The sequence below is a fragment of the Megalops cyprinoides genome, chromosome 3, assembly GCF_013368585.1.
Source record: "Megalops cyprinoides isolate fMegCyp1 chromosome 3, fMegCyp1.pri, whole genome shotgun sequence".
Lineage (NCBI taxonomy): Eukaryota > Metazoa > Chordata > Actinopteri > Elopiformes > Megalopidae > Megalops > Megalops cyprinoides.
The window spans coordinates 46339340-46363918 of record NC_050585.1 but is presented as its reverse complement, the minus strand read 5'-3'; the positions used below and the strand labels follow the sequence as shown (position 1 = coordinate 46363918).

At 41.8% G+C, this 24579-nt stretch overlaps 1 protein-coding gene across 1 annotated transcript in view; it reads right to left on the bottom strand.

The window, feature by feature from the left end:
* si:dkeyp-23e4.3 (rho GTPase-activating protein 7) overlaps nt 1-13431 on the bottom strand; it is a 43887-nt gene extending 30456 nt beyond the window's left edge. Inside the window, exon 1 of the mRNA XM_036524905.1 lies at nt 13307-13431. Coding sequence (XP_036380798.1) covers nt 13307-13421 — 115 coding nt within the window. The 5' untranslated portion in view covers nt 13422-13431. The remainder of the gene's footprint in view (nt 1-13306) is intronic.
* Nucleotides 13432-24579: the final 11148 nt, after the last annotated feature.

Below are 24579 nucleotides of genomic sequence, written 5' to 3'. Positions count from 1 at the left end.
TTCATTTCCTGTTATACGCCATTGCGTTTGATTGAGTATTGTATTGTATTGCGTCGTGAGTGAATCCCATAATGATTCGTGTAAGTAGGATTGCTTGATTCTTATAAATAGACTATTTAAACAGCATTAGTATAGTAATGATTCTGTCCCACAGTTTTTAATCACTATGGTTGATTCTTATATCAGCAGTTGTTATAAATACAGTGCACTGTAGTTGTGTTGGTGAATCGCCTCCCTGAAGCACTCTGTGTCCCTATTTTTCTGTCTGTTCCTCTCTTTACCTCATTCTCAGTTAAATTCAGTTAAACTCAATTCAGTTCTATCCAATTCAAATGAAAAAATGCCATATCTGACATAAATTGTATTACTGTATACTGCATGTTGCCAAAGGTTACAAAGGTATCAATATTTTAGAAGCAAAGACAGATAAGAACAATCTGACTAACAAGAGATTTGAATGGCAACACAACTACCAGTATTAACATCATCGAAGGTATTTCATGTGTAATTACCTCCTTACAGTAAATATGTATTTCATTTGCTTTATTAGGAATGTGCTTCAGTGGTCCTCAGGTTTTGGCAGGTGGCCATGCATTTCCCTGCGGGTTTTACACAGCTCCTCTCTTCCATATAGAATATAGTGACTCGGTGTTGAGAGGGTCAGTAAAATTTGGGACAGGCAATTTGATTTGGAAGAAAAACGATTTCCCTTATGTGACTGTAATTAGGAAATACAGTTCTGTCTCCATTTCTTTGGACAAGCAGGTGTGCTTGTGTCAGCCAGTCTACTTGGTCAGGTTGTGCTCAGTGAATCTCTATTTTTCCCAAGTTCTTTTAGTTTTTCTTTTTTACAGCCATGCTGCACTTTCTTTCTAGGATTCAATATCACTCAAGTTGTCTCTGTGCTTTAGTGTGTGTGTGTGTGTGTGCATGTCATAACAAGTAACGTCATTCTGAGCGTTTTATTTTATGACTTAGTTCATTCTAATTGTTTGTGATGGCATGATGGCAGTCTGAGTTTGCTTGGTATTACATGGGTGAGTACTCCAGTGAACCATATGATTGAGGGAACTCTATTTTGGACTCAGCTCTTGACACTGTAAATGGACTTGTGGTAACATAAGTCAGGGTTGCTCATTGTTTGAATGCTGCCAACGTGTAATTGCCTTTTTCCATCCTCATTAATAATGGATATTAACTGGCCTGTACCCTTTATACAACGTTCACTTTCCTTCTTTACTTCTAGACTATTTTATAGACCTCTGCATGCAGGCGTGTCTGTGCTCCATTCAGCAAAATCTTGTTGTAGTGCTATTCTGCTGTAGAGCAATCACAAACAAAAATATTTTGAGGCAAATTTTGATTCAGAATCAGTGTAGAGTTTTGCTTATTGTAAAAATGTACTCTTTTTAGTGTCTTTGTAGTTCATTTACTGCCAGTATGAAATTTACTGATGAAAATTTTTTGATTACATTTGTATCTGTGGTGAAATTGTATTTATTTCCTTGAATTTCTAATCTTTTAGAGGGGAAAATCATTACTTTTTCTCTTTTTCATGCTTACTGCCAGGGGCCCATGTCTGGCAGTACTGCTCTTACAGAGCCAGATTCTGCAGCAGCACTTGCTCTGTGGGCAACAGCAGAAACAAGTCATTTGCATAGAGAAGAAATGTTCTCTCCTTATCGTGTACAGCAGAGAGAGACTACAAACTGATGAATGTTCCAAAAAAAAAAAAAAAAAAATGTGGCCGACTCATTGATGTAGATGTTGAACTGCGTTGGACTCAAGATGTAGCTGTGTCTCACTCCATGCCCCGGCATGCAGAAATCTATTTTTATATTGCCAGCCTAGATGCTGTACTTATTTCCTCTGTACATTGATTCAATTATGCTTTAGCCTGCGCCACTTTCAATAAGTTTGTGAAACAGGCCAAAACGGAAAATTGAATCAAATGCTGTGTGAAAATCAATAAGGCAAGCATTTTTTTCTTATTCTGGTTAACATACTTTTGTATTAGAGTGTATAGGGTGTAAATATAATCAGCTGTGTGATGATTTGGTAAAAAGCCAATCTCTCTCTCTCTCTCTCTCTCCTTCTCTTGCTGTCTCTCGCCCTTCCTCATTCTCTCAATCGATTTAGCTGAGATACAGACAAGCTTGGGATCAATTTCACTTGAGCACCAGATGGAGGAATCTAGAGGACTTCACCTCGCGGAACCTTATAAATCCTTTGAAACTATCCAGAGTGTTCCGAAGTCACACTTATGTGGCTTCAGTCGTGTTTTAGAGGGTCCGACGTGGCCCGTTACTGTCTCACGCTTGTTATCGCATTTACACGCATCCTTTCAAGTCGACCGAATGCTATTATTTATGACCAGCGGCTCCCTGCAGGCTTATCTGGAAATCAAGGCTCCAATTGTTGTGTGTTTTGTTATCCAGAACGCGATACCTTCTGTGTTCCTCTGCCCGCCTGGTTTTATGAACGCATCTTCTCCTCACGATAAGAGGCCTCCGCCTTGACGTGATGGATTCAGTTCAGCACAAAACACTTTACTTTTGGGTCAGATGAGGTCCAAATACTGCTGGATAAGCAGGTCAAGGGACTGAAGTGTGTACAGAAAACAGCTGACTGAAAAGCAATAAGGAGAAAGGGGCCGAACAGGAAATAACTCTGCCACCGCAGAAAAAAAAGCAGTAGGCAAACTTAAAGGTAAAGGTCATAGCTGGGTTAGAATTGATTACTAATACAGACAGGCAAATATGTGTGACATTTAAAGGTGTATTGACATAGTGCAATACATTAAAATACAATTCAGTTCTACTTTATTGTACAGTACTTTTTGTCTCTGCAGCCATATGCTCCATATAATTGTAACTGCATCATCACCTAATAAATATATAATGTGGGAAAAATCTTATTAATAATGAATCTTGGCATTTAGCCATTCTTTAAAGATCATTTCAGTGATAAGTAGATCTTAATTAATACGAATCCAGCAGGAGTTTACTGGACAGCAGGAGTTTACCAAAGGCACATTCAGATAGGCCTACATTACCAACCTTAATGCCGGCTTCTGTGGTTTCACTGTTAGCAGAGCCCTGGAAATTATATTTGAAGCAATTGAATGCTCCAGCCATTCACCAGGCATGAACACTGTAAGGGCCGATGGAGTATTTAACTGTTCATGCCTGCACATTTTCCATGTTGGCAATATTGGCTGTGGTTTCATCGGCCATTAAATGACATATTAAATATTTATGAACTTTCATAAAGTTATTATAGAGGCCACCACTCCTGCTTGTAAATGGATACTCCAAACTTGAACGGAAGGTAAGGCATGGGGTCATTGTGAAGATGGTGGGGAGGGATATAGATATTTTGAAGCTGAAGCAGCTGGTCCATGATGTCTCCTCTTCAGATTCATTTACATGTGTTGCTGTTGCTTGAGAGTGAATCTTTCGAGACAAAGTCCAGTAACTCCACTCCCTTGTGCTTTTTGCCAGGAATGAGTGACTAATGGTGATCATTTTCCAGCTCAAGACAGCAACACTCAACCACCATTCTGCTATTGATTATAACTAACAATAGCAAAGTCAAACATCTGAAATTTTTAAAGTTCAAGTGATGCAAAATTAATGTCATAAAAAATGCCATTAAAACTACCCTACTTTATAGCTGGCTAACCTTTGTTGACCTTTTTGTGTAATTGTACCTATTACCTACAGTATACAGTAATGGAACATTGAGTAAGAAGACAATTGTGGTGAAGTCACTGATAGTGATATAGTATAATGCATTTTACCTGTCCTGCAGGGACTAAGAGAATGAGCAGATTCATGTGGTTTGCCATTTAAAGAAAGCAACATATTATTATTTTGAGAAACGCAATGTAAATATACCTACTCCACAGACTGTACAGCCAGGAAAGCAATCACAGTAAGCTACTGCTGCTAGTTAAACTACAAACTTTCAGCTCTCTCCATTTTGTACAGTTTCCCATACATGTAGATTATTGTAACAAGTTATTGTGCACAAATCTGAAATGGAGCTCATTACGTCTCTTAGGATAAGGTCCTACCTCCTGTCAGTTCACAATTACCCACAAGCCATAACCTGAGCTCTCTACACACCCAGCGAGCCCATTCACCCAACACAATTCCACAATAAATATACTGTATACATACAATTTACTCTTGCAAAAAACCCATCAGCACTAACTTGCTTCCCTTGCTATTAGAACTAAAACATAATAACTACCATGCACCAGCAGCAGGGACACTGTAAAACTGTGGAGATGTTGGAAGGAGGGAAGATATTGTGGACATGAGAAGGGTATATTCTGAGGAGAGACGCTGGATGCATGAATATATTGAAAAAATATGGAAAAAGTGGGTATACTCAATAGATATTGTGAGGAAAAAGGGGCGGATGACATTGCGTATGGAAAGGGGAAATGGTGTAGATTTTATTGAGATGTGGGAAGGGAGGGGGTATAGATTTTATAATGATTTTGGAAGGAAGGGGTGCAGATATTGTGAATATGGAGCAGGGAGATGGTGTAGATACTCTTGAGATGGAGAAAGGAGGGGGGGCGTGCATTTTATGATGGTTAAGAAGGACAGAGGGGAGTTTGGGGGGGGGTATTGTGATGAATGAGAAGGGTGAGGGTGTAGATATTACAAAGGTGGAGAAGGGAGGGGGCATGGCATATTGTGGAGGTGCAGGTTGGATTTTCACAGGCCTGTGCCTCAGTCTGGTACAGACAGAATGCTTTTACAAGCCTGGTGACTGCTTTTCAGCCTCCTCCGTATCATAATGATGAATGAGGCAACTCGGGGGCCGTGTTTGCCATAATGAAAACAGTGATCATAAGTGGGCTTCGGGCTTCCATCAGGTGCCCCATAAAGTTCCTCTAACCTTGAAACTTTATTCAACCATACCTGGTTCATAAAACTATTACAGGATTCCAGTGTGAACTGTTGCAGCTTAATGAATGTGTGAACATTCAAAGCTTTAAAACACAAACGCACAGGAGCATTTGCGCTAACCGATTTGATAAATTCTGTGTTTTGTCTGGATAATCAGACTACATCCACAACAAACCAGAGATGAAAGCCTTAGATATGTTTTTTTTTAGAGAAATTAATTGCAAAAGTGCTGTAAAGCTCAATTAATTGATTCATCCTGGAGCAAAACATGCAGGAAAAATCCTATTTGCCAGCAACTTTGGACAGAATGAATCATGGCAGAGCTGATTTATTTTGTTCACGAATACAAATACACAGGCTTTCACTGTTCCACTGTACATGTGTGTATTTGCACAGAAGAGAAAGATTAATGCATACATTTAAAAATCAGCAAGACAATGGTGTTTCATTCCATTGTGGTGCAGCGCAAATGCGAAAAAAAAAAGTCACAAGAGAAGCTATTTATCAGCCTCAAATGACTTGGGCAGAAGGGTGACTGTATCATTTGCATGGTAATGACTCTGAACTGCTGTCTGGCAATATTCTGCCTGCCGTAGTTGAAAACTTGTGACTTTTCCACACAAAATTGAGTAAAATGTTCAGATTTCAATCCCTGGGCTACTGGCCACATATAAAACACATAGTAAACCAGAGGGAGGAGGAAGTTCAAGCTAATGAATGGAAACAGAGAAATCACCTGAGAAGGACAGGTGGAGAACACGAACATTCTGTTCTAAATGGACCAGGAACGCTTTTCAATGACTCCCTTCGATGGTATGACTCCAATCTTTTGAAAATGGCCCAGAGAATGAATGAAACAGAAAAAAAAGACAAACCTACGTTGCCATTTGTTTAGTCTGGTTTTCAAGTGGAACGTTTCGTTTTGAAGAAGTTCCCAGGATACTTCCTCTGCCCGTGCACATGCGGCAAACAAACAGAAAACAGACTAACAGAGGAAAGGCCGCAGACTTCCTGCTCCGGCAGTAATCCACTCTCAGGGATTTGCAAAATGCTGATGCATCCCCTGTACTGCAGCCCCGCATTCCTATCATGCACGTGCAGCCTTTAATGCAAAGGAAACTGAATGACGGTAATGGGTTTACTTCTAGCGGACATCACTGACGCCAGTGGAATCGGAGCCCTTCAGATACTCCAGAACACCCCTCCACGTGCGTCACGGTGACTCAGCATTGCCCCGAATATCCAACAGCACATCGGTACTCAGTAGGCCAGACAACTCTCACAACAACAGCGCCATTGCATTCAGCCACCCGAGGTACCACAGCATAGGGGAAAAAAAAAACAAACAAAAACCAAACCAAACTTCGTCGAACCAATTCCAGCAACAGACACTGCTAATGACCACATTTGGTAGCGATCACTACTTACAGATTATCTATAAACATTTGCTCACGCAAGAAGAGACACAGACCAGACACAGTTTGCGCAAACACTGGTCTCGTTGCTTAGCTCTCTAAGAACACACTGGTAAATGAAGCAGAAAGGCAGCAGATCAGGTGTTCGAGGCTCAGTCATAATTAATTTAAGACATTACAAGATGCCGGCCAATAAAAGCCCTGGCTTTAGAGGAAGCTGAGTTGATTGACACGTAATTTGACACTCCCTCATCAACTTTAAAATGAAAGAGCAAACTGTTTAAACTTTCCCACACATATGTTTACACAGTTGCAGGAGCAGACAATAACAGCTATCTGGCCCCATTTTCTGTGCTGTGGCTTCACTGGATGAGTTGTTTGCCTCTGGACAAATCTGTTCATGGGGATGTGCACTAAGGATGAGATGTCTGATTGCAATGCATGTTGGGTGATCTGAAAGCATAGCGGCGTGAAAAAAAACTCATATTTCACTGTCCTGTATGCAGTGGCATTGAAATTTTTCATGGACCAACACAGCAGCTCTGCAGAATGAGTCTGTATTGCATGCAAATACTTAAACAATTCAATACACTTTTTTTTTTTTTTGTTTTCGGGAATCCGGTGAGTCAAAATTCTTTCTGGTGGTAGCTGGCCAAAAGATTGTAAGTTAATGAAACAGCAGCTGTTTTTTTCTTAATATATTTCAGCTGATATTTCATGTGTCTCTGAAATGGAGAGAGAAAGAGAGAGGGAGGGGGAGAGAGAGAGAGAGAGAGAGAGAGAGAGAAAGAGAGAGAGAGAGAGAGAGAGAGATAAGCCAGCATCAGAGGAGACAGGCTTTTATCAGAGAATTTGTTCTAATGCAGAGGAATGTCAGGATGGTGGAGAGTGCAGATCTGTCCTTTATCAACCAGTGCCAAGCTTATATGGCATGAAGATGAATCGGCCTTTGGGTTCACAGCACTTGGAGAATCCGCAGCAAGCCATAGACCTTAACAGTATCTAGTGGACATCTGCTATTGGTAGAAGTATAACTTATTAGTGAACCATTCTGGTCTCCTATCTGCATGGTAATTGGTCCTGGGGATTCACATCATTGAATCTGTGTCTGTGTATTCTGATTTATATGTATCAGATGGGAAAAATACACAGACATTCGGAAATGAAATCCAGGAGCAGTCTTTGCTTTGCCATTGAAAGCGTGCACGGTCTATCACCTTGGGCAGGTCCATGGGATATCAAAGCAAACAACATGGTCCACATACTTCAGATGTGACCTGTTGATGTATCCATGGCCTCACCAAGGTGGCTGGTACAAAATAATGTTGCCACTGTATGCATGCAGTATTGGTTGCTTAATTAAATCTTCTATAAAAGATTTTTTTGTCACACATCTTGACACCCTTGCTTCACATTGATATTTAACTAGTGAGTTTATCATGTGCTACTCAATATTTTTCTTTGTTTTTCAATGTTTTCTTCTACTGTTGGGGCAGCAGTGTAGCGTAATGGTGAAGGAGCAGGACTCGTAACCAAAAGGTTGCTGGTTTGATTCCCCCTGGGGAACTGCTACTGAACCCTTGGGCAAGGTGCTTAGCCCACAATTACCTCAGCTGAATAAAGGGATAATCTGAGAAAATATGACTTCTCTAAGTTGCTCCAGATAAGAGCATCTGCTAACTGACAATAACGTAATGTGTTATTGGACTTTACAAATAAAATGAACAAGAACAACACTACTAGCACTACTACTACTACTCCTACCAATAACAGTAATGCTGAGTATTATTGGACTGCTTCCCCAGCACACTGTCAGCACAGTTCAACCCCTAAGAAAAGAAACACGAATTCCGTCGTTGTTGTGCGTCTGTCGGTGAAAAATAATCACACCGTACCCACCCACGCCATTCTCCCTCGTGTTTCCTCCTAGTGCCACAATCGATGCTGAGGTTCCAGTAAAGAGAAGCCGCTGTACAAGAGAGTGTGTAGATTTACTGCTCTTTGGACTGGCCTGACGGGAGACTGTTTCACAGGCCAAGCGTTTTCATACGGGCTGTGAAGTGGAGAGGTTTTTCCACAAAAGTGCTGATTAAGAAATTGATTTAGTAAGTGGGGGGGGGGGGGGGGGGGGGGGGGGGGGTGACAGCTGTGCTGTGGTTCAGACAGCCGACGGTTTTGCACATAATCAGAGGTGATAAAAACGGCAAATGGCCCTTCCGGGCAGAGGGTGAGATAAGGCCATAACATCGTGCATAATCCTTTTAAGCCCTTGCAAAATTAAGTGAACTCAAGGAACTGCTATTGTTGGGGATAATTTAAGCAGAACTGAAAGACTGCTGTAATTAATGGTGAAGCTAGGTGAACAGAAGTAAATATATATGTAGTGATTTTATTACAGTCATGTTCAAAGCAGCTCATAAGCACGTCATAAGGTCTGCTGGTGCAACAGTCAACAGGAAGTACCACATAAAAGTGTAAAATGTTTTTTTTTTTTTTTTTTTTTGGAGGTATGGTTAAGGTTCACCAAGACGAAACAGGTTTGTCCACTTATATCACTTCCAATGTTCATTATTCTTTCAACCTAATGATCACATTACAGTGGTGTACATTTAGGTGTAGTAAAAAGTTTTTGGTGGATTAAAAGAGGAAGGACTCGTGGTCATTTCTCGTTTAGCCTGCAGGAGTGGAGGTTTCAGGCCCTCTCACAACCAAACTGAAACAAAAATGACATTTGACGGAAGGTCAGTGTGTATTATTCAGAAAGCCACAGTTGGTCAATTTCCACAATATGAGAGATGAGACTCTAAAATTTCCACTATAATTGATGTAATGGGCCTTGGCTGGAAATAAATGGAAAGATTAGGCTATGCTCATTTATGAGAATGCAAATGTCTTCATCATGCAACAGTGACTTTACTAATTTCATTTTTTCGATCAAATGGGCTGGCTGTAAAGCTGTAACCACAAACAGTGATCCCCTTTGTTTTCAGTATTTTATTGGCAGGTTGAGATTCTTTTCTGAATGCACTTAATTTATTTTCCAGCCTGATGAAAACTAATGACGAGGAATCGGTGTGAACTTAACAATTATGGGAGTTCATTTCACTGGTTACATACGCCCTGAAACTTTGAAAGCATCATGAATGCTTAGCAGATTCAGTTTTCCTGTACTGCACACCAAGATCCAAGAAATGTCCTTGGATGACAGAGCAACATTTGGAAAAAAAAAATAACCCTGCTTTGATAATGGACCTATGAAAGATATGAGGTTGGTCAAAATAGGGGTATTGTTTTTGCAGTTATTACTGGAATAAGCATCACGCTTTTGTTATATGTTATGATTGCTTCTTTATCCTATACAAACATATTGACAGATTCTGCTTCTGGTTCCTGGCTTCTCAATCTACCTGCATTACATACAATAATGGCAATGCTGCTGATTTCAACAAAAGACATGATATGATGTAGCGAATACAGTTGATGCTATACAAAAAGACTGCTGAGTAGTACTAGAATAAAATGGAATAATATGACCGTCGTTACTGAAATGTGAAATACCGCGACCGTTGTGATATAAAGTTTAGAAGACTGTTTAGAGCCTTGTTTGTTCTTATCGGCCTGGGAGATGATCGACTGGCCATTCCAGGGAGAGGTCTTGTGAAAAACATCGAAACACCAAAGGGATTATATCTGATATCATATTCTGAGAAAATTACTGCATTGGCTGCACTCACACGTTTTTTCAATTCTTCAGCGTTTCTTGCCCAGTTTCCTGACAAATCTTGCTGTTGCAATTCCAAGTCGATGGGCTGGCCATTGCTAAACTGCACAACCCCTGTTCAATCTGCACTCACGGGATTGAAAATTTTGAAAAAAGTCATTGGTATAGAGACATGACCCTCAACTCTCTATCATCAAGAGAGGTAACTTTGGAGGTGTTTGGACTTGATACCAGCTATATATTTTTAGATCAAATTATTATGATCAGGGGGACAATAGCAAGATGTTAGTTCAAAATAATTCTACCTTGCACAGGCATCTACTGAAATTGATGTAGTGCTTTTATACAGAACAGTACACTTTAAGAGAATTCAGTGATGTCATATTTAACCAGACAAAGCAGCAAAAAACAGCCTATAATCAGGCAGTCAAAATGTGTCAAATACAAATAAGTGGAACAATTGATCTACTGATGTATTTCCGTAGTTGGTAGGGGAATTTTCTAGAACAATTTGATTTGCCACTATTAGGAAGAATGTGTGGAGTACATATGTAGTATAGGCTTTTAATCTGTAAAACTCCATCTGTGCTGCTCATGTGAGCACATGAAACATAATGGTAGCATAAGAAGTTTATATGGGGAGCGCTGATGGGGAAAAAAAAAAAAAAAAAAAAACAGGATGATAACTGTTCCCTGCCTCATAGTCTGAAAAGTGCAATACATTACGTAAGTTGTTCCTGAGAAGGCAGAACGTAACTGAAATAGAAACTAGTTAATTCAATTGGCCATCTGCTGACATGTGTACAGTCATGCTAAATTAACTTCATTAAGTGTGTACAGTGTTGGACCACACATTGTCATGTGGAGAAAAGGGGTTTCAGGTGTAAATATATGTACTCTCAGCGTAGCCAGGTCCAAGTCAGAACATGGTCCATCACCAGTATAAACACTCATATAAAATATGCTTTTGAGTAGGCCCACGCAGGGATGATTAACTTACTGGTTACAAAAAAAGTGCATTTTAGTGACAGCTGTTCATATTTCAGGACTTTTTTAAAGATGCATTTTCCAGATCAAGGGCGTTGAAATCAAACAATCCTCCAGAAAAGCTCTGCAAGTTTAAGCTTTAAAATATGCATGGCTTTCAAACACAGAGTGGGAACCTATTTCTAAATAGGTCATTGAATTTTTCTTTTTTCACATATTTTTTTCACGGTTGTGATAGCCAAGAAAATCTTGTAATCTGACTCCACTTCCTACTTTTTCAGCCTGGTTCTTGAACGCAACATCTGGTAATGCTTTCTCACTAATCTTGCACCGTGAGGCCTACTACGTTTTGGAATAGGGCTCCACGGTCCCCCTTTTCCCCCCAGAATTTGTCTTCCAGTTAAACGCACTTAAGCAAATGACAGGCACAGAGGAACAGGCCGCCCCCGTGCCCAAGGTGAGGTAATGTTGTTGAAATGCAGGCACTCGGAGAGGGAAAATTGAAGCCAGTCATCGATACGGCCGGGGCGATCTGCACAGTGTTTCTCTGCATGTAGAGGTGGGGAGAGACGTGCTTTGAAAAGTCCAGTTCTCTTCCTCCCCTCACCTGGCCTACAATGCTTTCCTTCCTGCGTCTCGCTGGAAGTCACAGATAAAGCAGAGAGATCTCACTGCGTTATCCATCAGCATGTGCCCAAAAACTTTGTCCTCTCCCATCCCGTATCCAGATGTTTACTTTAAGCGCTTCGGGGCCATTTCTTTTTATGCGTCTTGGTACATCTGCTTAGGTCTGCATTACGGAGCGCTCTCTGACAGTTCCTTGCAAAGCACGCTGTGCAAATTTTTACAATGTCTTTACGATGTGGAGTAATCAAACTGCATATAAAAACAGTTTCATAGTATCTCGCGAGTTGGATTCGAGCAGCGAAGGAGGCGTCACTCATTTACAGGCTACATCTGGGCGGCACGCAGCGTGACCGTGCACCATAGCCTTTGAGTGGAACACCATATTTGGCCTGAGTTATGACAGCTTTTGGTCTGAGAGTAAATATTAGGACAGGCCTGTGATGTATGGTGAGTGGTGGCTCCTCCCAGAGAGATGTGCCCTGTGGGACCCTGAGAGAGAGAGAGAGAGATAGAGAGAGAGCAAGAAGGGAATGAGAGAGAGAGAGGGAGGGAAAAGGGGAGGGAGAGAAAAGGAGAAACAGAGAGAGCAGGCAGGGAGGAAGGGAGTGAGAGAGAAGGGGTGGGAGAGAGAGAGAGAGCAAAGGGAGAGATAGAGAGATACTCTGCAGTCTCTCTCCCACTACTCCCTCCGTTCCCTTGGTGCTCTGGGACACCAGTTTCCCGTTACAACTGGCAGAGCGCCACTTCCTGGTCCCCCCCCCCCCCAAAACCCTGAAGTTCAGTTGGACACTACAGCATTCAGCATTGCATAATACTGGGGATCTGTGAATTCGGCCATCTTGCCATGTAAACTCATTAATGTAATGCACATGTTTACGGGCGGGGGGGCGGGGGGGGGGGGGGGGGGCAGGGGAATTGGGGGGTTGGTTTCATGTCTTCACACAACTGTCAGTGGGATTTTGTAAGTTAGCTGAGTTTGACATGATAATATTTCTTGCTGTAAACTACACAAACACCCTTCCATTGAGATAAATTATGGTTTTATCAATGCCACTTTAAAGATTAAACACTTAAATATAACCTTTGGTCTTGAGTTGTACTAATGGTTTGTGCCATTCAGTTGACAAAGAATTCTGATAGCACACATGCACAGAATAATTTGGATCTGAATTCATACATGATAGTCTGCAATGTATGACTGCACATTTATTTTGTAATAACAACAGAAATACCTGTTGCATACTGTACCATTTCCAAAAATTCATGCAACATTAATACATTCATACTAGTAATGCAAGCAACTGATTTTTTTTCTGTATAATTGTGGGTTTAAGCAGCATCACACACTTTGCAAATTCAACAAATCTTGAATATTCTAGTTGACATTCAAACTCGCACACGCTTGCACATGTTTAATTTGAGGAAACTTCGCATGCAAGTTCAAAAACTGTCCTTCATATGGTGTAATTCATAAAGAATTCATATAACCGCAGATAACAGTCTTGTAAACACAATACCCAAAACTCCAGCGCCTTCAGTCAGTGCTCAGCTAGCTCTTAGAATGTGACAGTCTGACAGAAGTGTACGAACGCTCTGGTAAGGAAAGACAGCATCACGTTCTCCCTTACCTGAAAGCCTCTTCTCTCGCGCACTTTTCCAGAATATATCCCAAGCCTTGTTGGTGGAGTCCTTCACATGCTCGCTGAAGGACCTCCTCAGCGGAGTTTTCACCATGTGGGCCATATTCCCGCAGTGCTTTCCGCAAACTCCGCAGTCCGGCTCCTTTTAATCCATCGAAAAAGAGCCCTTTCGCGCACCAGCCCAGTCTGCAAAGCGCACACTGAGAGAGAGAAGTTCCTCCTGCGAGCTGACACTTGATGCAAAAAGTCTGCATGTAATTTGCAGACACCCTTCTCACTGAGTGAGAGAGAGAGAGAGAGAGAGAGAGAGAGAGAGAGAGGGAAGAAAAAAAGAAGAATACTTTTTCCTCTAGCTGGGGTCAGACCAGCCTGAAAAGGAAATAGCATCTCACAAGCCCTCCCGCCCCCCTACCCCTCCACACCTCCCCGCTTAAGAGCCAAAGGCAGCCTTGCATCTCAACTGCCACAATTAATAAACATACTCATTCCTCTCATTGACAAAGGAATAACACAACATTACAGAGAGGCAGTTCGCCATGGGGTGGCGAAACAGATGAGCTTGTTCTCTTTTCTTTGCTTTGAACTTCCTGTTGTTTCTTTTCTCATTCCCCTTTTTTTCTGGATTAGTTCCCTGTTCGCCCTAACTCTCATTCTGACATCCTGACCAAGGCAGCGGCAGTTGTCGGGATTTAAATTAGAATCCCTGCAGATTCTACTGTAGATTCCCTTTAATGAAAGAGATTAAATATTTAAGGAAGCATGGTCTCACCTGGGTGATGAGGGCGTACTGTGGTTGCAATGCCATCCCAGGCATCTCCTAATGGAGGGCTGACAGCTGCCTCGCTGAGAAGCATGTATCATGCATTTCCTCACCTGTACTCATCAGAGCCATGGTTCTGTATAAACCCTTCCCTGGGATTAGTGCTTTTCTACAGTTTCCCCTCACTTTCATTATTGGGTTTACAAGGGACTACGCTCTCAGGCATAATTCAATTTTTTTTCTGTGGCAAGAGGAATGCTGAATATCGACTGGCATTAGGCCATGGGGACACATGGGGACACATAGGGACAGAGAGGGGCGTTCGGAGGGTGTGCAGAACACAGCAAAAGTGGAGAAAACATATTAGCAAGGTAGTGTGTTTAATATGCTTATATATTGTGGCAAACAATGGAGTTAACGAACAGGAAGCCGACAACTGTTCGTGACAAAGAAGAGGAAGTGCCCATAGGTTATGTGACCCTGTGTTTGGTCAAAATCTTCCTTGTTTTTAAATTTTTTTCATCTTGAAGATGCAATGTGGAAAGACCTAAGAGCTGTGAGCAAAACAAATGTGGAAATGAGATCTGCCACCAAACAAAAAACAGTTGCTTCGAAATGACAAGTAAACCCTTTGCCATTCTCATTACACAGTTGCAGTGCTGATCTGTGGAAAATTTCTGTTCGCTTAGCCCGGTCACACTTCCTCCAGCCAGTTCATACAACTCAATCACACAAACAAACAAAGCTGCCTCCCTGGACGTGCAGCAGAACTCGTCCCAGGGCCGGCTTGTCAACAAACGCTCCACAGTGGCTGTCGGATCTCGGCTCATTTGGTGAGCTAGCAGATGCCATCGCAAGCAAAAAACTGTTAACCTCTCGGCACAAGCGGTGGCTGAATTTGCAACAGATTCATAATCATCCAGATCCTCGTATTGTCACACCCCGGGTGATGTCATACTCGTCATCTGTGAGGCTGGCGAGGTTTAAATTCTCTGTAGCAATCTGTGTCAAACAACACACGATAGAATGCCCCCTCACGGGGTGCTTCTATACTGTAGTCGGAGTAACGCAGTGTCGGCCATTTCAGGGGAGGGTCAAAACAAGACAGATTTTTCTCCACATCTCTATCCCCAACATTTGGCCTCCTGTGTTGCCTCAGCTTCACGCAGCTTATTTATAGCATAAACAGTGCATGCCAGCAACTCATCAGGATTTGGAGGGAGCAGTAATACATAATTGGGGGACTGATCTCTCCCAAAGCAGGAAAAAAAAAAAAAAACAATGGCACAGACCAGCAGTCATTGGGGAGAATTGCATGTCCAAGAGCACTGAAAATACACAGGGACAGAGCTTAGACATGGGACCTCTTCCTTAAATTATCATTGTTGGAGGGATTTGAAAATCAGAACATTGATCTTTGGTCAGGGTAAAACGATAATGCGCTGCTGTGGATTCGTCGGGTCTTGTACTGCGAACTAAAAATGGTCGAAAAGCTAAATTTACAGCCACATTGTTGGAACGCGCAGCATGCTTGTAAATTAAAGCGCCATTGACATCTGTTTTGCATTAGCCACTTTACTACGGCCTCTTGCTATTGACTCAGGAAGTGTGGAGAGATAAAAGCAGGAGCCTACCCGTGCGCTTCCTTCATGAACCGGTTTGCTATGGTACTGTAGAGCTTTGCTAACTCTCATCAGTTAATGTCAATAAATAATCCATATAAATCATACAGTGGTATTCTTATCTCGCGGTGCTGCCCCACAGCACAGCGGGGGACAATGAGAGACTAGGCTCAAAATGTCTCCGCTCAAAGGTAGGACGTACTGTACTGTAAATGTTCCATTTATAATTCAAAAGCCTTGGGGTTTTCGCTCCATCTTTCAGATGGAGATTTATTACACGCTAACTCTGTTAATTTCCAAACATGCAAAACAAGTTTAAAGGTGTAGAAGGAAATGGGAAAAGGGTAACCGCGATCACTTAAACTGCAGGGCGATTAAATGTGCACGTCTTAGCTCACCACAACTTTCATCATATTTAATGCATTAAACAAGACTCCTGGCTCTTTATGTAATCTATATGCAATTAGGTATTAAATGACGCCATTATATCTCCTGGTGGGCTAATAATATGCATGGATTCTTTAAGAACTTATGCAACGCCATGAATCAAGCAAAACAACTGTCTACGCCTCTTAACCGCACGCACACAACTGGCCCAAACTAAGCTTCTGCTTATGACATGCAAATTTGCGGCAGACCCGGTCAGCGGCGGAGGTTTTGGGGTTTTAAACAGGCTAAACGATTGACGTCTCCCTTGCACGATCCGGACTGCACCTTCATTCCTTGGCGGTAAGTGCGGCGCACCCCTACGCCCGTCTCCGCCTGCCGGAGTGTGTGTGTTTGAACTTCTTTATGGCGACGCTCCCAGAGCCCCGCTCCCCAAAGACCCGCTCGTTTATCAACATCCTCATCAATGGCATATCACTTACCGCCGAGAATTCATGTGGCTGATAATAGCTCTCTCAGGAGACTCTTCCCAGTTATTTGAAGGGACAGAATAAAACGTGATTACACACTCCTCACTCTCGGCAGGCTTCTGGCACCGTCAGAAAAACCCGGGGTGGAAATGAACTCAACCCCCCCCAGCCCGGTGTGATTGAATGACAGCGTTTAAAATCGGCCCCGTAATGAACACACTCGCTGTGACCCTCGCGGCTACTCGAATGCAGCTGGTAAGTCTTTAATTTAGAGGTACACGTACGAAGGATTTGTGTGGTTTGGCTGAACTTTAATCTACCTGTGTACCTGTGCATTCTCTAGTGTAAGGTGTTAGCGTGCGCGTTGCAGTTTAATATGCAGGGAGTAACAGGTGAGAAAGCTGCCCTTTTTCACAGCAGGATGGGCGCATACTAATCTGCCTATAGGACCTTATGAATATGTTTAATATATATGAATGCTTCCTCAGCAATATTTCATTTCAAAGAGCAGATTACCTGTTGCTTTATATTTTCATGTAGATAAAATGCATTCTCCACCATCACGCGGCTAACTGCTGTACTGTACAGACTCTGTGGATTGACATGCAAGTGCTTGGCCTGATTACAAGAGTGTCTCCCTGGAAGACAGGCATACTGCTGTAAAAAATGGAGAAGCCTGCTGTTTCTTGGCAAGGTGAAGACAGATCTTTTCAGATTAAGATAACATTTGTCAGTAATTTTAACCTACATATAAATGCATGCTTGACTGTATGTCAATACAAGCACAGGTTTCCTTATCGATTTTTGATACACTTTTAACGGTGAGTCAGATTTAAGGGTGAATGTTGATGAGTCCAGGATGCTGTTGCCTCGCTCCACCGTGGGGGGGGGCCTCTGCAGACACAGGGTGCAAGACGGTCTACTCTCACATTCTGGGGGTCAGATCTGCTCCCTTGTCAGGAGGCTTTTCAATGTACACGTCTCACTGGAATAACAGGAGAGACCAGCAGCTCCCTGTGAGATGGAGACCTGCCTCCCAGCATGCCGTGCTTATGAAAAATAAAACACAAAAGAGAAAGCACACGGAGGCAGTAGGTAGCAGTGTGATTTCTGACACTCTCACAGCATTTTGTCTAATGCTCTGCACCGTTATCCACTATAATATCCTACACCGTGTGTTGCTGTCAAGGAGTGGAGTTTTGAATTAAAACAAGCACGGTATTTTTGTTTGTAGTATTGCCATCGGTGTATTAAATGTTACTTTGAATATGTGGGGATCACTTTTATGAGGCAGCAATTTCATGCTGATGATTTCTGGAAACATTGTTTGTGTCACATGCTGTAGCACAGCTTATGTGTGTCACAGTCTTGGTTGTAATAATAATCAGACCTTCAATGCTCCGCTGTGCTGGGAATCTTTCTTACCCATGATATTTTACATTTTTGTTCCATCAGATGTAGGTCAGCATGTCCTTTAGCCAGTTTTTTGGGTCACCAGTACACCACTCCAAAAGAAACATAATAATCTTCAATTCCATGTGAATGTTCTGAACTTAACTTTTCAATCAATAAAATCACAAAGTAAAACGAGCTAATATCCGAAAAGTATAAAATGCAATAAAAGCTTTTCTCCTTGAGTAATCCACTATTTATCTATCCATCAGGCCCACACTCCTGCAAAGATCTACTGTATGTGTTAACTTAAACTGTGTCTTCAGAACATAAAAAATGGAAGACCTCTTGACTGGCTGAGAAATATGAGTAAAATGATGACCTTTGCGAGAATCAAGTGCCGCTCCCTTGCAACCTCTCGTGGTCAATGAGTCCTTGGAGGAAGCCTTCCTGACCGTTCACAGGCCCCGACGCGGAGCCGAGCTTTGAAGCAGAGGAGAGCACGACCCTCCGCAAACCACAGCTCGCATCCCCCCAGAGGACTCATTGTCGTCTGTGGAAGACTTCCGTCACTGTCACACATGGTCAAGACTGTCGTTTACACAGGCCATCTGTTCAGAGATCCGTCCCCGTGTCCCTGAAGTATGCTGTCTAAAAATGAGTCTCGCAAAATGGAGGAATCAGTCTCTGAATAAGGTGCAGCTTTATTTATTTATTTATTTATTTGTGAATAAGTAGAATAGGAATTCATAATCACGCACTGTAACAGCTCCATTGTTTTCCTGTTTTAAAGTCCTTCCAATTACCTATTAAAAAATGATGCGAAATATGGCGGACAGTTTCAAGTCGTGTTCCGATAATGTTCATTACTGTAAAAGGCATTCCGCAAAGCCCATCGCTATTTGCATTGAAAATTGCTGGTCACCCAATATATGCCCAGTTTTTTGCCAAAAAAAAAAAAAAAATGCTGCCAAACCCACTACGATGTAATTACACTTGTGAAAATACCTCCCCAGACGTACAATCACTCAGTGAATGGACATTAACTAAGAGGAACAAGATACGGCAATCTGGAGATAATGACAGTAAAAAATGCAAAAAAAAAATAAAACACATGATGCCCTGTGACTGTGTACTGAGTGCTTCACAGACAAATTGCGCCAAAATAGCAAACAGATTAGTGGCTGGTACAGCAGCTCATTCAAGCTAATGTTATATTCCAGCTGGCTCTAAGTTACTGCAGCTATTTAGGGAAATGGATAAACAGTCACTTGGCTTTAAACTGGAAATACATTCTAGATGATAGCACCTGGCTAGGGAAGGTCACTTGCAGTGCATATTCTCATTACATTTCTTTGCAAATCTATACTTCTTTGATTGCCAACAGCTATGTGACTCTTTTCAGCAATTTGGTAGCTAGCTAAGTCATAACCTATTTCACCAAGGGATTTCTTGTAGTTGCATACAATAAAATGTGTAGCTTATGCTGACCTCATTGTGGTTATGTAGTGCACCGTATCTGTGGGATCAAATTACAATATATTGCTACGAGAGTGGGAGGGACTGGTGGTCAGCCAAATTCAAGACGGACTCGTGTGAAAATTGTATACGTGCCAAATGGCTCAAAAGATATCAGCCACCCGAAGTACCTTTTTTTGGAAATGTAAAAAAAAAAAACAATACAACTCTCGATCCAGATTACACTAACAGTCTCACAGAACAATCATCCTCCTCTGTCCAACAATGAGTATTCAGACAACATCCTGTCTTTCGTTGTAGCTACACAAACTTAATAATAATTTTAATTAACTTAAAAATGCATTCCTCATTATGTGTATGGTGAGGAAAAAATGTTTCATCTGTATTCAGGTTAAATTCATCGATGAATAAAAATATGTTTGTAGTTATAATGACTGTAAAGCAGAAATGCTGCAACATTCATTAAGCTCAAAAGATGTTATCCAAAGATGGGTAGGATACTGCTACGATAACAACAACAACAACAACAACAATGATAATAATAATAATAATAATAATAATAATAATAATAATAGGAAGGAGACGCCTTAAGTAAACTCTGGAACATCTGGAACAGGAACATGTCTGAAACGATTCCAGTACATTTTACACAGACAACAAAGAAAAAAAACAAGGGGAACTCTGGTGAGAGACAGAAGGAGAAGAAAAACTTCTAGTTCCTCTTTTTTAGGGACATATGATGCAGATTATAAATTTAACTGGTAGAACTGTCTGCCCGTATGTCACTGCTGACTGAATGGTTTCCCAAAAACCTGATGATACAGTGAATTTCACTTGTATTAAGGAACTGTCTCAAGAAGGCAGTTCAGCTTTTGAAAATGCATTGCGCATTGGCTGTATGTGTTCATTCACAGAAGGGTAAAGTCTTTTGTAAAGTCTTCTGTGTTTCTGGCACAGTTTGTTATTGTGTGGAAATATTTTATGCTTTACAGTCGCATGGCACTATGGAACAACTGCACTGCCTATTACTGGTTACATTAAGGTGTCATGGCAATTTCCATAGGGTACACGTATATATAATGGATTTGTAAGTACTGAAGCAATTTTGGTTACACGTCTTGCTCAAAGGTACAACAACGGTGTCCCTCTTTGGAACTGAACATGCAACCCTCTGATAACAAGAATTGTTCCATGATCACCACGTCACACTCCTGCTTGCAAAGTAAACAATAAAAAATATATAAAATACATTGAGGTTGGGGGGATACTTTCCTTTGCCATATGTATATTTGGGGGGGATAAATATTGAAAAAATGAAAATAGAGAGATCCCCAAATACTGTAATATACCAATGATAAAGGCTTATGTACCAAGGTTATTTATTTGTATCTAAGTCAATATATTGAAAATATGTAAATTATTGCCATTTTGGTATATGGCAATATGTTTCTGCTTTGCATTAATAGAATTTAAACAGAGGTGGAAAACCCCGGCTTCAGAAAGTAAAAGTCCTACCATGTATTTGTTCTAGCCATTCACTAAACAACGTCTTTTCACAAATTAGCTCCTCTACCTGGCTGAAGAGTTGTGCTAATTAAATTCAGCTGGTGTAGTGCATGGGTGGGTCAAATGCGTGGCAATATATTACCGTATATTTAATTTTCATATATAAAACAAACATATTTTCAGAATAACTGAATCCATGAATCACAAATCCTCAAATGGTGGGAATGTCCTGTAGAATGAAGGGGCCTGAACTGGAACTGCTTTGAATTTAAGTTCTATTTACATTTATCAATACCTCTACCATTGTCACCAATCCCATGGAATCATGATCATTACTGCACATCTTCACTTGAAGCACACAATGTACAACGTTGGCATTGTATTACAGAAACATTACGGCTGGCCTTTTAATAGATGACATGTAACAGCATGGATGTACTATTACACTGAGGTGCATATTTGACTAAACTTAAACAATTGGTAATATTAAAAATAGTACATTTTAAGTTTAACATGGTGGAATGCCCATCTCAGTGTTTTCATGGTAATACTCTACTGCCATCCTGTTAATAATTGATGTGCTTCTTCTTGAATTCTTGAAATGGGCATCATTTTACATTTACATTTTGTCATTAGGGAGATGCTCTTATCTGGAGTGACTTACAGCATCAAGTTTTGCATTTCCCTATCTATCTTTTTTCCTATCCTAGAGCCTTAAACTCTCAGCATTTAATTGTAATGATGATGTGTGAGAATAAGCACCTCATCAAGGCTGCAGACGATAATTAATTAACAAATGCTTACGGAGGGGACTTTGCGGCTTCATGTAACTCATGCCCTTGAGTTGAATCAATTCCCTGAAAGATGCCAGCTGAACTCCAGTGACGGCCTAAGTCAACTGTTATGTTTCCCATAAGCCCCTGCTGCAACTTTCCCCAGTGGCTGAGGAGACCTTTTTCTATAGCATTGACAGGCAGGCAGAAACTCTCTATGATTTAACAAGGTGAGGACTGGCAGCGGGCGCATGGGCAGGATCGCTTTATAGCCGTGTCAATCCCCATTGTCTCCCAGCATGCACACCCACGTCTCGGAGGCCTGCAGGTACCCCCGGAGTACGCCGGCTGAAAACCCTCCGTAAGCAAAAGTCAGGACGCATCAGCTGGCCTGTCAATGGGATGCAGTGGAACCTGACAGGCAGCACATTGCAAGACACACTGTGTCTGGCACTCTGTCTATCACTCTCTCTCTCTCTCGCCCTCGCCCTCTCACTCGTTCTTTCGCTCCTTCTCTCTCCCTCTCTCGCTCTCGCCCTCTCACTCGTTCTTTCGCTCCTTCTCTCTCCCTCTCTCGCTCTCTTCCCCCACCCATCTCTCTCTCTCTCCTTGCACTGTGAGGAAGTGGCGCTCAGTGAGTGATAGGTGTACATACGTTTCTGACGGGCAGAGTATGATGATTTATGAAAAGCATTCTCTGGGTTGATGAAGAGAGAGAAGCCGTTCGCCTCCCGTCCCCGTGTTCTCATATCCAGCGCAGATGCCTGGTTCAGAAGCACAAAGCCTTGCAAAACACGTGCATGTAGGGTCACCTGTGCATGGAATAACCAGTTGAACACTCAGCAACACAGGGTGCCTGCTGTGGTTCCACTACCACCCCTGTGAGTACAAAGCAGGGTGGCAAAATCAGGACACCATGATACGCTGCACTCGCTCTTATTAAAAAAAAAAAATGCTCCACGTCCAGTGTTGTCGTTTTGCTTCCATCCATCCCCGCTCCTCCCGCGGGGGGTGACATCCTCTCTGGGCGATGTTGTGAAACCACGATCTCTCTGGCGCGGGCCGCGCCGCTGGGCTCTGACAGGTAACTCCCAGGACGGTCATTTCCCCCACCGTCGAACATTAATCCCACTTTCTGGCCATAAAGTGACTCATATGGAAGCCATTAGAGAGCTTGACAGGAGCCAGAGAGGGAACTGTGAAAGGCCTCAGCTTTAATTACGCTGCTTTTCCGCCTAGAGCCCCCTCATAGGCCATCCAGGTGCCATTAGAGAGGTCCCCCCGGCAACAAGCCGCATTTCGTCAGGAAGTCCTTCTTAATTACAGTTTTGCAGGTATCTGATTTCGCCATGACAATGTTACTACCAATGGCACAACAATAATATTGCAAAAAATATATATTCTGCAAGTGAGGCCCACATATTTGAACTGGGACTCATTACTTAAGGAATGTTATAGTCTATTCTGTTGTGGTTATGGTGAAGGAGGACAGACTGCAGCTCGGACTAAACAAAATGATTATCACGTCCTAGCCTGTGCTAAGGTTATGTCACATTCAGACATACCAGAAATATGCTACATTCTGTACTGCATAATGGTAAAGAGAACTACTTAATGCTAAACCTATATGATTTATTACCGCTGTCTCTCCATAGTCTGTACAAGAGAGCACCCAATAAATCTGTTTCGATGTTTGGGTTTTAGATGTACAGGGCCTGTAGATGTAAGCATTTCAAATGCGAAGGAAGAGTCTTAACCCCCTTTGAAAATTAATGACCCCAACTTAAAAAAAGTGGTCAGTAAAATGTAATTGTTATTAACATGGATGTGTTGAACGTCTTTTTTGAATGTGTTTTAAGGATCCTCAAAGTCCACTGATGTACCATAATCCTGAAAATAGAGCTTTTTCCATGGACATTTCAAAGTGGACTGTGTGTGAAGTGTCTGTGAAGAATGGGTCTGAAAGGATGCTAGCCATTGGATAAGAAATAGCATCTGTTTGATTTCTTAATATTAAATACAGGTGTATAACTGTGGATGCTGAACCAATTCTTTTTTGTGGGGCCACTGTCCTTTCCATTTCCTCATTTGTCATGAATTTTGAAAATTGATTTTTTATTGTTTTATACATTTCATCCTGCTGTCACTGGCGGAACATTAGCCAGCATTGTCAGATTAAGAATTAAACACAAAGTGCTACTGTGATTGAATGGCTGTAGGGTAGGTGTTTTGAAGCCAGCAGGTTCACCTCCTTCTAAAGAAGGTTAGTGCTGGAGCGAGTAGTTGGGCAAACATCCAGGCATTGGACTGAAGGCCCAGGGATTGTGAGCAACTCCTACGGAGTGGCACTATTTGCACTTAGTTAGGATGACAGTCATGCCAAATTCTACAGGTAGAAAACCACAATGGGTCTCAGTTCAGTGAACTAATTGCAGGAGTGCAGGAGTCTGGAGTTTATCCGAGTGTGGACATCACTGTTTGCTCCAGTGACTCTTTCAGTAAGTTTAGTTTTCAGCCGGTAGGGAACACTAAGAAGGGGATGCCATAGGACAGACGACAATGAAAGCTGGCTACTGTTACTGAGGTGCTTCAAAATAGCTAATACAAAGTCTCAGTATTAACACAACTTACAGTGAAAGTTGTGGTTGATATAAAATACTTATACCATACCCTTTTACAATCCACTCTTGCTACCAGGCGTTCTCAGTGGGAGACATCAACTGAAACAAAATATCACGTTAACATGCATTCATTTATTACCCATTTTGTCTTTAGTTCCAGCCAGACATTATAAAGAAGGTTCAGTATGCATCCTGTTAATGACAGACTGTAATTAAGAATGCATTTGACAATACATTAATAATACTACTAC